The sequence below is a fragment of the Rhipicephalus sanguineus genome, chromosome 5 (genome assembly GCF_013339695.2).
Source record: "Rhipicephalus sanguineus isolate Rsan-2018 chromosome 5, BIME_Rsan_1.4, whole genome shotgun sequence".
NCBI lineage: Eukaryota > Metazoa > Arthropoda > Arachnida > Ixodida > Ixodidae > Rhipicephalus > Rhipicephalus sanguineus.
In genome coordinates, this window is record NC_051180.1 from 33105394 (window position 1) to 33122286 (window position 16893).

Below are 16893 nucleotides of genomic sequence, written 5' to 3' on the forward strand. Positions count from 1 at the left end.
TATTTTTAGCTTTTTTGTTTTGCCTGGTCACTGTCGGCACTAATGGAAAGACAGCCGACCGTTGCGCATATGGTACTATCTGTCCTTGGCCGCCATGGAGTGGCAGTGGCCAGTTCTCGGGTGGCTACAACAACGCAATATATCGATGCGCGCAGGACGCCTCCACAGTATCCCCATTTTGCGGTGCGTTGCAGATTCAGATGCATATTTTACTAGCTCATTTTCTTGCTTAACAAACTTTCGTATCGCTTTCTGTAGACGCTTTTTTTCATAGCACAACTCCATTTTGTTCGTCTCCTCATCAGCACGTATCGTAGTGCACGGTCACTTCGTGAGCTTGTTCCAGGGCAATACTGAAGTACCAGTGTGTTCCTATTAAAATCGGCGATATTTAGCAGATGTCGTCAACCTGGAAGTCTAGGGCACTACCACACATCTTCTAATATAACTGCATACATTACAAGGCCATGGCAATAGAGGGAATACATGAAACACGCTAACGTTTTATGTTAACGTACCATCCAGCTTCGCTTAGATGTAATAAAGACACGTTAATGCAGCATGCCTTTTAGCGTTACTCAGGTGCGGCGTGATTGTCAGGATGTCTGAAACACTGTTCGTGTGCCCTATGCACAACGTTTGGTATGTGCTGGTGCTCGCGCTCTCTCTCCGGCTCATATAAGAGCATAAAAACGCAAACGCGCTGCCTCATGGCCATGAAACGAGGGCGAGGCCAGCTGAGTGTCTTCTCCGTTTCTCTCCTTTCTCTTACGTTCGTTTGTGTTCGCTATAGATGGCCATCAGCCGGCGGCCGTTCATTCCAGAAAAGATTCTGCTCGTACAAGTCCATTGCGATGGGAACGACGGAGAATGAAGACGTAAATAGGCCTGTGTTGCCAGCAATAGAGAAGGGTGGGGGCGATCAAGAATAAGAGTTGTTCTTCGCAAACTGCAGGATACCACCGTCTATTGCCGGCGCTGGTGCGCTTCAACCGAGAAGTGGAGGCGCTCAGCGCTATAGAGGAAGCCTTATCGACCCGTCCACACTTGATGCTCGACCGTATGACTGGCTGCTAAATGGAGTTCTTCGGCTTACCGGATTGGATCGTCTTAGCGGCGACTATCTGTGTCCTTGTCTATTTGTGAGTACTCATCTTCGTTTGCTTATCAATCAGAAAAGCTTCGAGATCTAAGTCTGCAGTCGGGTTCAGGATGCGTTCCGTATAACGTGATAAAATAACGTCCAATGCGTTTGTAGCGGTTATAATTCCTACAAAACAATTTATTTTCAGACTCGAGTGGAGAAACTCTATATCACCGAATCGGCACCCCGGCAAGGCTATATAATTTTTATGACTGTATAAGAGTTCGTAAAGATCGAGAGAGAGGCCTTTAATATACAGCGAAATGGGCTTTTGATTGGCAATAACATATGGCCTGTTTGTTTTAAACCACTCAGACATAATACGTAGAGCTTGCTGGGTGTTTGGGAGAAGGCCTACTTACACGATTCTTCCGAATGTAGTTTTTTTTCTTGAACATTGTATTACTCAAATGCTAAAACACAATTCTGACCAGCCAAAATGTGCTTTAAGTATTTGCTGTACATATGCTGCCATTTAGAGTGCATGCATTTGCATCACAGAGTAAATATCTGACGCATCCACATTTGTATTTAAGAACTCACCAATTTTCTCCTCTTATTTACATCGCGTGACTATTTGGCTGTCATGCAGGAGTGTAGTACGCTTTATGCGAAATGCTTGCTCACACTGATATCGACAAGAAGAAGTTGTTACATTGTATTTACTCAGAGAGTTGAATAAACTGCTTCACGTACTTCTGTACTCATTCACGTGATCATTTCCTGAAAAACTGCGCAGCAGGACATGCAAGAAAGAAGAGACAAACGAACGCTTTCTTTTTTCTTTATTTGTGTGCTGTCCTGCTGCGCAGTTTGTCGGAAGGTGATTCCGTACCAAATCGCCTAACTTTCATACCTAGTTCGTTGACGTGTGTTAACGTATAGCGAATCGAGAAGTTGCGTTACTTTCTTTAAAACGTGGCCAACACACAGTTTTGCTAATCGATCCAAATGATCCCCATTTGTGAATGTTTTGGGCCCACCTGCAGTTTGCTAAATACATGAACCGAAGTTGATCAGCATTGTAATATGCTTTAGTGGGTTCAGTAAGAAAGCCTAAGCGCAATAGAATTTGTCAAGAAAGTGGAGATCTAACGTTACTAATTGTAGTTGAAAAATAAATGCTAGCGTTTCGGCAACTTTGTCAGGGCCACGAGAACGAGACGTGAAGAAGGTAAGTATTAATGGTGTAATGCTTGCCTTCATGCTGCTGATTACCGGTGTAATGAAGTTACCAGACGATAGTTTGTTGCCTTGATTTACTAATTGACTTTTACAGGTACGCTTCGTGGAACCGAAACTACTGGAGAAACCAGAATGTCGTGTCAGAGCCATTTTCCTTTCCATTTGGTGCAACTTTCAAATTATTTCTCAAGGTAAACATGGGACACTTATTTAAGGGCACCGATTTTTGCATCAGAGCTGTATAGTCCAATTGACGCTAGAAGGGATGCGTAGTTGTCGCATATTTTACAGTGCATACTGGTGGTATACAATATTGAGGATAGATTAATCAGCAGTTCATAGGGCTGTATGAATTCCCAATGCATACATATGTATTATGCGAACAGACTGTTCATGATGCCTCGCTCACTTGTGATGAACATGGGTGGCGTTAACTGCGCGCCTTCATGAAAATGCGTACTCTCTCTCTTTTTGTTTTAACATTCCGATTCCCTCCCCCACCTCCAAGTGCAGCTGGTGAAATCGAATTTTCGTTCCGGTTAATCTTCTTATATATTTTATCTTTTTCATTTCTGTCTGCAATAGCTTACGTAGTTTTCTCTCTTTTGTATAATAGAATAGTGTTTGGCAAAAAACATTTGTTCCTTTGGTGTAAGAATCAGTCTTTGTTGTTAATCACGTAAGATAGTATTTTTGTTTGCACTTTATATGCAAACACTTTACTGTGAATGTAAAGTAAAAAAAATCTCATCGGGAAAAATGGACACCAATATACATGTTGTAAAGCAGTAAATAATAGTCAATTACATACCACACCAGTGAGCTGGTTGTCATAAATAATTCAATTTGCAAAACGTTTGGGATTATATAAAGAAAAATTACCATGACCATGGTCTTGCATCTCGAATAAGTCTCTTCTCGAATTTTCAGCCAATGTGCCAGCTTGACTCTGAAAGATATAAACGATATGGAAGGGTCTTCGGGTGAGTATACTTTCAACCAATACATTGCTGTCAACTGGTATTTCGAATTTTTATTGAACTGATGTATAAATGCTTATTTATCTAGGGACAATGAAATTGCTACCAGAGTTTAGAAGCTGCTCTCGAGAGCGCCAGACATTTGCCAAGAGTTATTGTTTTTAACGAAACTCACGCAATTTTCTGAGAGTATTTGCATGTTTGCTTACACGCATCTGCTACCTGCAGTACCTTCGAGATGGGAAATGCTGTCTTGTTTGTCGGAGAGGCAAAATTGGTCGAACAAGTCCTAGTGAACGACTTTTCATCGCTTCCGAACCGAAGGGTGCGTATAAGAGCGGCTGTAGCTCGTCACATTTCATCAAGCTGCTGACCCCTTTTATTCTATCCGTTTTTTTCTCGTTGATGAACACGCTATAATAACTCTGCTTCCACATTAAAACGGACAATTTTGCCGTGTATATTGGGGCATAACTTGTGGTAAATGAAGGTGACATCGCTGTTCGCCTAGCCCGGTTGCAAATGCAGCGGGGGTTGCAATGTCACAAAACGCAAAAGCAAACGTTTTGAGCACATCACCACATCCTTCAGAGTTTTGTACGCTATTCTTGAAAGAGCACCGTGACTAAAATACAGATTCATGCTACAGGGTCCCGAATCCTTTATTTGGATACTGATATCGCAGCGCTGAAATACGAACCTCTCTCTTAGGTTACGTGTACGTCTTGAAAACTGCTCGTGTTCCTTCGAAATGGCTGTGGGAGCATGCCGGGAAGCACCTTCCATATAACATACATAATGACCATTACGCAAGGGAGCACCAGGCCTTCTAAAACCATCGGTACACTTAGCCGATAGCGCCGTATGAATAACCACTCAGGATAATTAAATCAAAGAACATGGTCCTCTAATGGGACATCGAGCTCTGTTGCCCAAATAGGCTTTTGTGACATCTCATGGAACAGCTGGCGGCACCGATAGTGGTCTTGCAACTTTTCCTTTCCCCTTCCACAGTGAAAGGTAGCCAACCGGGCACAGCCCTGGCCAACCTCCCAGTCTTTCTTTTATCTCTTCATCTTTCTCCTCCTACTTTTCTTGGAGTAGCTTATTCTCATTCTCTCTCTCCTGTTACAAAAACGTCCTTGTATTAGACCACTTCAAAGTTCAGGTTAATTGTCCGATTTATCATTGGAATTCCATTGTTTGCAGACCCTAACCTCTAACGACCCCGTGTTGGACAACATGATGAGTATGGCACCCTTTGAACGTTGGAGCAAGATTCGCATGCCGGTGTCCCAGGCCTTCTCCATCGAAAACGTGAAAAAGGTCACACATTTCTTTAATTGTTGCCTACAGGTTATTGGAATGAAGTCAAATTCCAACGAGAGAATTGAATAGTAGCCACCATCACCGTCTGTAGCTTTAAGTCTGTACAGGTATTTGGAGTATTACATGATCTAGTGCTTACTTGTCTGTAAATAAGCCGCTAATCATCTTAACTAGAACGTTTGGTAGAATGTAAATATCTACAAGCAATGCAAGAAATAAGACGCAAAAATTTATCGTGCCGTTTTCATTAAAATAGGTTTGTACCATCTGCCTCGCCATCAACTTTTTCATGTCAACTTTGGACATTACGTTTCCCGCTTCATTTGTTGAATCCCCTTCAGGCGCGAATTATGATGCACTATCTATGAATATGTCAGATTCACATAGTATAATTCTAAGGCACTCAGTATTATACATTCCAAGAAAAAAAAACGAGGCAGTGTGTTGTTTTGTGTGAGTTTCAGCCATTAATTTTAATTAGCATGTAATTAAACATTTACTGATCCTGGAGTCTGTCATGTTTCATTTTGACATAAAAATAATGAAATCGAAGGCTGCAAATCTGTGCGCAATTAGTTTTTGGTTGTATTCATTTCGAGAAAAGAGACGTAATGCGTTTGACGTTGGTTATGAAACGCGGCACGTCGTGCGACTCGTCCACCATCGTAGTGCGTTCACCAAAGTGAACGGTTATAGTCATACACAGCACAGTGAGGTTAAGTCAAGACATATTGACTACTGAGAAGGCTCACTTCATCCAATGAACAATGTATCTTGCTCTCTTTAGGCCACAAATTGACCCAACCAGCATAAACTGTGGCGTAAAGAAACGTAGCCGCCGCCGCTGAAGGGGTTAAGAATAGTTTGAAAACACTCAGCGCACTAGTTGCCACGGTTGAACACAGTGCCTCTTGAGGCTAAAAATGAAAAAAAAAAAGTTTATTACCAGCACCGCTTGTTTTAACAAAATGGTCATTTAGAGATAAATCGGTGGTAGATATAAGTTCGTGGTTCGTACTGTGAATGCTAGATGGCGCTAATTGTAATTTCAGTAATGACAGCGCACAGGAGTAATAAATTGGCAGCCTTGTCAACAGGTAATCGTCATGGTGATAGAACGCTTATGAAGGTTAGAATGGATAAAATTTGATTGTTTTTCTTTTCGAATTAAGAATTCATGAACGTTAAAACGCAATATACCTTATAAGACCTCTACTAGCCTAAGATTTATCAATCAGTCTGATATGGAAACATCAACGATAAAGGGACATCATTTATCTACCGTTTGACATGACGACGTTGCACGAAATTTGCTTGAACATAGAGTGTGGGCAATAAGAAAGTATATGAAGTTCGCAACCTTATTATTTCGCAGAAAACCAACTAAGTCGTTCAAACTATGTTCAAACGCAGATGAATTCATTGATAGAAGACTGCGCTTTAGTTATGGCGAACCATCTGAAGAAAGCAGCACTGAATGAAGAGGACATCGACGTCAAAAAGTTGAGGATCTTGTTTGCCCTAATGGCCTTTGTGTTTTCAAGGCAACACTGCAGTTCTTGGCAAGAAAGCAGCGATTGCCGAAAAGTAAATCTTGTGGTTTGGCTACGTGATATCTATGTTATTGTTTTTGAGCCGGAGCCGCCTTTTTCCTTTCTGTCGTATGCGACATTGCATGTCAGCGGTGTCCGCGGCATGCTACAGGGACAGTAAAAGTAGAGCGCAATTTACGCCAGCGTGCAGTTGTAAAAACAAGTTTCCTCTTAATAATTGCTGCTTCTTTTCTTTCAATAATCTTGACTCTTCAAAATGTTTTTGAAAGACGGTTTTATTTTTGACTTTTTTTTATGCCAACACAAATGCCAGACTAATCGAATAATACAGCCTTCTGAAGTCATGAATATACAAAATATTTAAAATTCTTTGTACGTTAATTTAGTCTGAAAATCAGTTCTGCTGAGTCCCGCAAGGTGGCGGCAGGATTAAGAAAGGGAAATTGGCAACCACTTGTTTGTAGCACGAAGCCACAGGTAAATCCGTACGGATTCCCTTGTGAAACATTCGTCCGAACCAGGACAAATTTTTCGGCAACTAAGAAGCTTTCTGTCTGAGAAATCGTATTGGTTTCCTTGTGGCTTCGTGCTAAACGGGTGGTTGTCAATTTTCCTTTCTTGTTACTTTAGTCGTAAGCACAATAACTTCTGCATGCGTGCTCAGTCCGAAGAAATTCACTTTGATTGTGGTCTGCTCAATTGCATTCACTTCTGATGCTTGTACTGCAGGTTTTTTGGGAGCTACACTCTGGACGTGATCGCAAGATGCGTATTCGCCACCCGGATAGACTCTCATTCGGAAGGAAAGAGTGAATTCGTCACCCAGTCAAGGCAGGCTCCTTCAGGACGTCTTACGCCCCGTATCTTCGTGTACTGTAAGTACGACATCGCACACCTATCTTAAGGCGAAAGCCTTAGATGCCTAATAAAACGCAAAACTGGACCGTCAACTGTCGTCCCGCGGTGTGGGCGTCAACACGAGTTATGCGAAAAACCATCATTATGCGATGACGTCATCATATGACATCATCACGTCGTCACATATAGCAAAAATTCGTGACGTCATCCTGACGTCACTGTAAAGTCGCATGATGTGACACCACAAGATGACGTCATCGCGTGAAAGGTGGGCCGATGACGAAGGCAGTGCAAAACCTGGTGACGTGCACAAAGCTTACAATGCCTCCGTTCCTGGAGACTGTGCAAAAACAACGTTAGGCGCAGAAAGCTTTCGGAAGGCTGTGGGGCAGGTTCAATACATTGACTGAGAAGAAAAAGAAGACCATGACTTTGGCCTTCGGGTCGTCTTAGGTTAATTCATAAGGGACTCTGTCAGTTTGTTGTCTTCAGAGGAAAAGCTAGCATGCTTTTACATGCTTCGGTACTGCTGTCTGCTTGCTTAGAAAGCGTGGTTTCTTCTGATGAGATAGGGAACACGTAATTTGCTTCGTACTGGATTAAAGCCCATTGCATTTAGCTCGGAAACTCGCATTTGTTTTCGCATTTCTTTCTGTTAGTCTGTTGATCACTGGCTGCAAAGGAACACATTTCAATCTAAACGTCATACTGAACATCATTGCATAAGAGCGTTTTTGTGAGTACAAGCGAGAGCGGCGCTTTACATATGACGCAATTCCGTAGATTGCGTTGTCAGTGCAAGAATGCGCTTGTTTGAGATGTTCGAGTGAAATAAGCATGACAAAACATGGGTTGTTGTGCAAGAGATCATGCAGGATTTTAACTGCCGTTAGCTCTTCGGCCATGCTTCAGTGTGCATGGCTTAAACTGTTTGTACCTGTTCCTGGCCTCTGTTTGATCCGAATGCTCAGCACATGTCATGCGAAGCTGCTCTACCTTAGCGCAATTTTATGAGCAGGCTTCATTCACAGCATTTCAACATCGCGCATAATCCCGTAGACCTTAAGAGGAAGTGGACGAGTGGTGCCTGCTGCATGCCGGTATATAGTTTTGCAAAAACTGTCTGTAGTACTCCTCGCTCAATTCACTACCAAGTCTTTGGTGTCACTGAAGTATATTGGCCAGAGCATCCCGAATTTGACGGAGAATGTAAAGTCTTAATAGATGGACTGAACCTCCTCGTAATGGTCCTGAACGTAAGTGAAAGTAAGTGTGTTCCTGCGGGGACGCTAAGAGGCCTCTTGGTTTATCCAGGAATTCGTTTTTGATACAGAGCTGAAGTGCGAATGGTGAGCCATGCGCGTGGAATAGCAAGGCGACACGTAACTAATGGTACGCAGCTAATTGCCACAGTTTGGTCCTCTCTTCGCCAACGCTCTTCTTTCGTGTGAAGTGATGCATTCGCGTTACCACATGCCTTGCGCTACCAGATATATTTTGAATGGCTTCAGACCTTGCCACACTTCATAAGTGACATTATATTTGCAGAAGGAAAGGAGGTGACTCTTAAGGGCTTGTTTTTCTTTCTTAGACACAATATTAATGAGAACTAACACACAATAACGCCAAGGAAAGTATAGGGGATGTTATCTGTAGTATTTAGAATATAAATGTGAAGAATGTAAAGTGGACGAAAAGATAACTTGCCGCCGGAAGGGACCGAACCTGCGACCTTCGAATAACGCGTCCGATGCTCTACCACTGAGCTACGGCGGCGGTCATCCTCCCGTCCACTTTATGGGGTATATATGTGCATTTAAACCTAGGAGTTAAACCTATTATATTTTCAGGTAGTCTTTGCTGCTCAGAGAGAAACTGCAGCAAAGTAATAAATAGAGCTAGAGATATATTTTCCGTCTGGACGACAGTCATCATATTCTACGTGCCAGTATGTATTCCACTTTGTTGCGTAGGATATCACTGCCAAAGGTCTCACTGCTCCTACTTCAAATACAGACTAGTGACCGCGATCTACACGCGAACTCCCTCTATAACACTCTTTGCGAATCAGTCAGAGCCGCCTCGGAAGAGATAGCATAGTGCGCCACAGGTGGCGCCACTTCCATTTTCTATTTTTGCCATTTTCTAGCTTATACAACATCTCCGTTCTTGCTGCGAATGATGAATTCATTATTGGAGGAGCCTAGTGATTCAACTCATCTTGATGTTCTCATTTAGTGTTCCTTTAAAGTCGCGTATTTCTTTACCTTTCAGTTCTTCTCCCGTTCATCGCAAGAGCAACTGGTCTTCGACCACTCAGCCCCAGCGTGCTTGAGTACTTCAGGAGCTTAAGCCAAAACGTAATCAAAAGCACACAGAAGAAGGAGCCGGTAAGCACGGTTCAACAAATCTCACAGCCTGGTAAATGTACCATTTTCTCACTCGTCATTTTCTTTTATTTTCTAGAAAGATGAGAGCTTTGTTCACCTCTTTTTGGACCATCAAGAGAATCGTCAAAACACACAGGATAGTTCTTCTGAGAGGGATCAGCGATTGTTCAACCTCGGTTCAGAGATGAAGCCAGATACTTCGTTATATTCCTTTGAAAGTAAGCGTTACTTTTTTGCAACCATGACTTGACATGTGCAGAGTTTCACTACTGAACTTTCAACAATTGATTGAAAAGAATCGGCGTCACAAGAAAACACAAGGGCTAACAAAGACGCCATGTTGAAGGCCTCTGCACTAATGCAGATAGCTTGAAGTTATTTATTATGCAACCTAAGACGGGCACACAAGCGTTTTGGTGTTTTAACATGTACTTCAAAAAGTACAAGTGTGTGAATTACTACTCGTTACTTGTCTTGCAGAGCTTAACGAAGACCAAGCAATGGCCCAGTGTTTGCTCTTCTTCATTGCTGGCCAAGAAACTACTTCAAGAGTGATTGCCTACACATTGTATTTGCTTGCTATTCACCCAGATGTACAAACAAATTTGAGGAAGGAAGTTGATGAGTGTTTTGCTACTCACGTACGTATCGTTGTGTCCATGATACAATGTGCCTTCTGGTATCCTAGTAGATGTTTCCATACAGGCTACAAATTACTTTTAAAAGTTGTTTGTTGTAGGTAGAACAGTTATAGTATTGAGGATGACGCCAGTTTTGAGATAGGCGCCGTCAAAGTTGCTCTGAAAATGCGCTGTTGCTGCACTTGTTATTTTAATGAAACAATACTTCATGCATAAGCGCAAAAATAACAGGAAACCCAGTCTGTTAATTGTCACCCAAGTCAGAAATGAATATCTCAAAACACTCTCATCCCCACTTTTCGTTGCAGTTTGCGAATTCGTCATTGCGGTTCGTAAATTGTAGTATGTTTTGTAAAGTAATTCTTTAAAAACTTAACTAGTAAAATTTTTGACAGCCATCGACTAAGATTTCTCGATTGTGTAATTTCCGCATATCCGAGTAACCCACCTCAAGTACTAGAACTTTTTCCTCTGACGCAGGTGACACTAAGAAAATTTAATGTCTGGTAAAAAAAGTAAACAGTATAATAATTTGAGCGTTGAATACTAGCTAAAGAATGATGAACGATCCCTATTTCATAGGGATAGTTTATAAGGCGAAACATGTCTCCACAGAAATAGTTGCAGCTGTGTCAGACATTAAGCAGTACACTTTGTAAATTGTGTATTGCTATTGGGCACGAGTGCTCTTTTAATGATATCACTTCCGTTACGGAAATGACGTGCGTCAATTCTTGGGGGACCGCGGCATAAAACACTTCCATGTTAATATACTGTTATTTGTTATGACCTGACAAAAGTTTCTAGGGCAATAAAAATAAGCTATGGGCACAGGAAAGTGCCATCGATGGAGAATAGGTCTCTCTTTTTCTCTTCTTTATTACTTTTTTGTAATGCAGAAATTTTACCAACTGGTAGCTGAGGCCCCATTCGCATGCAGTCGTTTCTCCTTGAGTATTTGCATGCGACAATATCCCCTGCACAACGGTGGGCAAGGTCTTGTAGAATGCAGCCCGACCGACTTATTTCGCGCGTATTCTTCCCTCCCGCAGGGTGATCACCCCGACCTGGAAGCTATCACGAAGCTGAAGCATCTGCATTGTGTTATCTCGGAGTCGCTTCGAATGTACCCGCCAGTATCAAGGTGACGTTAGGTTACATTTGTTTTTAAATTTCGAAAGCCTGCCCTTAAACATAGCACAAAGCGGTGTCATTTCATCACGAAAATTTAACATTGCTTTAAGAACGCCGAAAGGGGTATGATCACGACAAAAAATTTCAAATATTGCTGTTTATTATCATGTTAGCTTCTTAGTTCGCTCGAAGTAATTTTTTGGAGGCTAGGGGTGTTTTGGCCTTATGCCTGGTGTAGTTACTGCCGCGGTAGCTTTGTCATAAACAGTCTGACGTGAAAAATTATTCTGCAAAAAAAAAAAGCGTCAGTTTTTATCTCATCATCGTCACTCTTTAATTTAAGACACACTTATCTGAGAAACAATTTGGTCGCTGAAGATAGTAATTGCAACAGCGAAATAATGTTTTTGTTATAGCCTAAGTGCGTTTCTTGTACGTACAGTCACGGAGAAATGAAATACGAACAAGAAATTACAAAGTAGAATAAGTTACACGAGTAGTAACTGAACAGCATATAATAATAATATCTGGGGTTTAACGTCCCAAAACCACCATATGATTATGAGAGACGCCGTAGTGGAGGGCTCCGGAAATTTCGACCACCTGGGGTTCTTTAACGTGCACCTAAATCTAAGTACACGGGCCTCAAACATTTTCGCCTCCATCGAAAATGCAGCCGCCGCGGCCGGGATTCGATCCCGCGACCTTCGGGTCAGCAGTCGAGCGCCATAACCACTAGACCACCGTGGCGGGGCTGGTAACTGAACAGCACTATTTTGTGGATATTATTACGTGGTTATCGGAGATGGTTAAGGGCTCGCGCTAAGCGTGTAAGCTGAGGTTATGCTAAAGTTAAGTGTGTGGAAGCAAGGACGAAAGAATGCGTTTTTGTTATTTCTAACTTGATCGCATTTCAATTGCCTACGACTGTACGTACGTACAACAGACTCACTCTAAAGCCCAATAAGGAACACTGAAAATATGTTCCTCCGAGAACTTAAGATAACCACAATGATTACGTGAGGACTGAAGAAACATCACTGAACTGTTTGGCTCATAAAATAAATGATCAATCCAAACGTTGCTTTCAATAAAGTGAATTCACAGGAACCCTGCTATTGTTGACACTTGCATGTTGGCATGCATTCATGATGGCGCGACTTATATGCATTTCTACAATGCTAAGTATTAAGAAAATTTTCACTATGTGTCTACTCGTCAACCCATTGACCGAGCTAACGAAGTCGGCTGTAACTGTTAGTGGGATTAGGTTTAAAACAAGCATTTCTAAAGTTGCCAGTAGGTGATTGTTTCTGAGCCCCCTACATGTATGCGTTCGAAGTGAAAGGCGACATCGGTACGTGAATATAATTAAATATGTTTTCATACAAGGTAAATTTGTTCAAACCTAAGCTCACTCACTGAAGTACGTGCTTACCGGCTTTTGTAGGCAGTGTAGGTTGCAGTAGGGTAGCCACAAGGAGGGGTTGGAGGTTCAAGCTCCGGCCCCCTCCCAAATTATTCAGTTTTGCATGTGCATATATATATATATATATATATATATATATATATATATATATATATATATACGCACAACACATGAAAACGCACGCACAAACATACATAAAGTATGGTTGAATCCCACCCCCCGAAAAAAATTTCTGGCTACGCTACTGGTAGGTTGGATACGTGTTTGCTGGTAGTTAATTTGCGGTATTATACCGGAGAAAAATTCATGGGAACGTACGCATGACTTGAGTACCTCATTCTCGTCACGAGGTCTGCTTTCTTTCCTAAAATAACCAAGCAAGAAAAAAAGGCATGAGAAACGAAAATGCGCGTATATTGAACACTAGTACTTCACTTATTTTTCAGACTTGAGCGAGTGCCTTGTTGCGACTACACACTTGGAGACAAAGGCGTGAGATTGAAGAAAGGTGATTTAATCACAATTCCAGTTTACTCCATGCACTACGACCCGCTGTACTTTCCTGAACCCTTGTCGTTCAAGCCGGAGAGGTATGCCTCATCAAGTTTTTCTTATTCCGAGCAAAAGGATACGCATGTTCGAGATAATTAGCAGCTGCTTTCATTGTCAAGTCAGTTTTCGACCTTAAACGTTTCAATGAACGCCCAAGTCGAATCAGATTGAAACACGCGAGCCCCGTTTATCTCGAATCCGCAAGTAGGCTTGAAGGTGCCAATCAAGCGTGTGCACTTATATAGAACCTAAATTCGACGTTGCTAAAATCTAGAATGTGACTGCGATATAAAATCTCGACATACGAGTTCTCGGCGCCCTTATTAAGCGCTGACAAGTCGGAGCTCAGTAAAAAAGGGCGAATATATACCCTTTCACACGGAGCCCTGTGAGCAGCGTTCTTCATCAGCATATTCGATCAAGCACGGAGGATCAAGTTGGAATGTCGTGTGATGACATTCTTACCTGTTGACGGGACAGGCAGAAGACGATATAGGAAGCCTGAAATTGAAAATTAACCGTACATTTTTAAAACTTGTTTCTTCTGTTGTGTCATTGGTTTTCAAGACAAAATTATTCGGGAACTCCAATGCTCCACTTCCTGTCAAGGATAGGCTTTATTCAGCCCACGTTCATCCATCAAACAAAATGACAACCGCAATTGCCAGACCTTCCACAGTGGTGTAGTGGTTATGGTGCTCGACTGCTACCCCGCAGGTCGCGGGATCAAATCCTGGCCACGGCGGCCGCGTTTTCGAGGGAGGCGAAAATGCTTGAGGCCCGTGTGCTTTCGAAATTTCCGGAGCCCTCCACTACGGCGTCTCTGATAATGATGTCGTTGTTCTGGGACGTTAAACACCAACAATTAAAAATACATTTTTTATTTTTGAAACCGCCTCTCGACTAAGTTCTTTTTTTCTGTTGTTATTCCTAGATTCTTTATTGGCATCGTTATTGTTTTACTGTCTGTACTTTTTTCTCGCCTTGGTATCTAGCAACCATGCACACCCATAGTGTAATATTGTAGTTTCGCAACGATATGGTTCACCGATAACAAACAGGAAATTGTTCGTTTTAAGTTTTATTGTGGAATATTGTCATTCTTTCCTTCCAATATTTCAGTCCCATTTACCCCAATAAAGGGTATATCCAATCGGGCTTGTCTGGTATGCTCCTTGTCATTGTCTTAACACTCCATACTGGCCTAAACCGCAAGTGGTGGCAATACCTAACCTGCTGCTGAGATTTGTCATGAATTGCATCTCCCTTATGTGGCTTCTACTTCGGAGCCGACGCTCCCCAAACGTGTGATAAATGTCTTTCAGGTTCGACGACGAGAACGTCTCTTCGATCGTACCGTACTCGTACCTACCTTTCGGCGGTGGACCGCGCAATTGCGTAGCGTTGCGCTTTGCCCTGCAAGCTGTGAAGCTCTCTTTGGTTCACACCGTTCGCAGTGTCCAAGTGGTTCGGACCGAGAAAACAAGAGTGAGTACGAAAGCACGTATTTCTTGGGGCAGCCATTTGCTTTTCGCGTACAATCCTTAGTAGAAAGTGTAGAGATCTCTAGAAGGAGCGGTTTGCACTCTAAGAAAAAGAGGAGTCGCTTGACTTTTTTATTGCTACATATGTGACTCTCACGTCTATAACGCCCTTGAGAAAGACAAGTTGACTCTCTTTAGGAGAGGCGTGGGACGCCGACTCTCCAAATGAGAGTTAGCATATCTCTTTCAAGAGTGTTATACAGCGAACGACTCTCCAAAAGAGTCAACGTGTCTCTTTTAAGACTTTCACTTGTGAGAGTCACATCTGCAGCAAAAAAGAGTCAAAAGACTCCTTTTTTAGAGTGTGGTTTGCACTACGGTGCTTCAAGTGATAGTAGCTATCGGGAAATCAGGCCTCTTACATCGCACGAGCACCGAGTGACACTCTTGCTTCTCTTCCAATCACTTCCGGTCGACCACTTACTTTCGGTTTTCCAAATACTCAGAAAGTGTGTTCCAGAAACTAAAACGGGTACGAAATCGATATTTCTGGTTCAAGTTAAGGGTTATGTAGGATATATACGGTATCGAAGCATAAGTTCACTTAAAATGAGGGTCAAATAACTGCTGGGATCATTAAGGAAAATTAATTGAATAAGTTAATTGAAAGAGCATACGGTTTTCTTGTTAGCAGCTGGGATCGTTACGGTACCTGGTGGAGCAGATCTCAACTACGCGCTTCTTTCTATGTGGCCTCTGAGATCCGCTGTGGCATCGCGACAAAACATTAAGTCAACCCAAGGAGTTCACAGGACACACAAGCGCCGACGTGTGAGTGCCACTACAAGGCATTTAAGTGAAGGATTAGCGTCGCCTCCAATTTTTCAATTTAATTTATGCCCTGTAAGAACGAAGTACGATACCTAAGGGAAAATGTGAAGTCATGTAGAACGTCTACTAATTAGAGAAAACACATGAAATACACGTGAAATGCAGTAAAGGAATGTCTCCGAAGTAAATAACTATTTGAATATTCTCACATAAATGCTGGCACTGGAATCAACGTAAGTGCGAAAAGCGAAGTTCACTGTGCGAATTCTTATTCGGTGGAGATTTATTGTGTACGATGTTTGCGATAACGTGTTTGTTCTTACGTGCAAGAGGCTTCAACGCTTCGGGTGGTGCATGTTTATCCCGTGAAGTTTCTCTGACTAGTCTCAACGGTGTGTCAACGAGCAAACTGACTACTAAATCTACAGCGATTATTATCCGTCACCTATTCCAGAGTAAAGACTCATATTTATTAATAATCAGGTGAGTCAGTGCATTACACCTAGGGCTCTGATTTGCTTCGATGTGCGAGAATTTCGTCTTACTGAGACTTATGTTTCCTCCCTTTGGGTTGTGCGCTTATTGCATAGAAGGCAAATCGGGCAAATTGAAATTATCGGAATATTTCAAAATTATGCGTGGTGTACAAATTTATAAAAATGACAAAGCAAAAGTGGAGACCTACCGCCATCATCGTGTACTTCTGTACGTCCAACTGAAACATAATTTGGTAGCTTCGTTTACGAAACACTGGCAATAATGAGGTAAAACAGGCATAAAATTTTGAAGGCAACGAAATAACCACATAATTTAGTGAAACTCCCGCATGAGTTATTGTTCTTGAATAAGTTAATACCATTTTCGTAATGCTTAAACGTTATCCTTAATGATCCTATACACTTTTTTTTTCAGGTGCCCCTGGAATTCAAGCATGGTTTCGGGCTCCTTACAGCGAAGGATATAATTCTGGGAGTAAGGAAGCGGCCATAGCTCGAACGCCAGCTGCGCATGCGCCCACACCGACTCGCCCACCATCGCATCAAATCGGGATGCCACTATCATGTTCCACGTAATGTGCGCTTAGTGGGACCCTCATCTCGGGGTCTACGCCGTGGAATATCACGACTGGCATATGGTGGGAAAATAAAGGATCATTTTAAGGTCACGACAATTGGAACATTTCTTCGACGCCGTTTCTTAAATGAAGCACGTTGCACCTGACTTCGCCTCGCCGAGCGACTTTAATTCATTCCCAGCATTTGCGGACATCTGCACGTGACACCATATCTCGGTGGCAGCAACGGCGTCCTGCCATATATGAATGGGAAATAGGCCAAAATAGACCAAATAGGCAATATTACCAAATTCTTCCAGTGGGTCTAT

The 16893-nt window shown here is 42.3% G+C and overlaps 1 protein-coding gene across 1 annotated transcript; it reads left to right on the top strand.

Annotated features, from left to right (window-relative positions):
* The first annotated feature begins 562 nt into the window (after nucleotides 1-562).
* LOC119393443 (cytochrome P450 3A24) lies at nucleotides 563-16668 on the top strand. The gene is made up of 14 exons (XM_037660468.2): nucleotides 563-1142; nucleotides 2424-2520; nucleotides 3260-3312; nucleotides 3538-3634; nucleotides 4519-4635; nucleotides 6052-6140; nucleotides 6921-7066; nucleotides 9324-9439; nucleotides 9516-9657; nucleotides 9920-10080; nucleotides 11133-11224; nucleotides 13090-13233; nucleotides 14521-14683; nucleotides 16423-16668. Exons 1-14 carry the CDS (start codon nucleotides 1078-1080, stop codon nucleotides 16498-16500), a joined length of 1560 nt encoding a protein of 519 aa, XP_037516396.1. The 5' UTR covers nucleotides 563-1077; the 3' UTR covers nucleotides 16501-16668.
* Nucleotides 16669-16893: the final 225 nt, after the last annotated feature.

Excerpts from the sequence above, each read along its gene's own strand:
- LOC119393443 (XM_037660468.2), top strand. The coding sequence starts at position 1,078 with ATGGAGTTCTTCGGCTTACCGGATTGGATCGTCTTAGCGGCGACTATC. Across the intron at positions 3,313-3,537 it reads CGATATGGAAGGGTCTTCGG|TACCTTCGAGATGGGAAATG; the intron begins GTGAGTATACTT and ends TGCTACCTGCAG. Across the intron at positions 9,440-9,515 it reads GCACACAGAAGAAGGAGCCG|AAAGATGAGAGCTTTGTTCA; the intron begins GTAAGCACGGTT and ends TTTATTTTCTAG.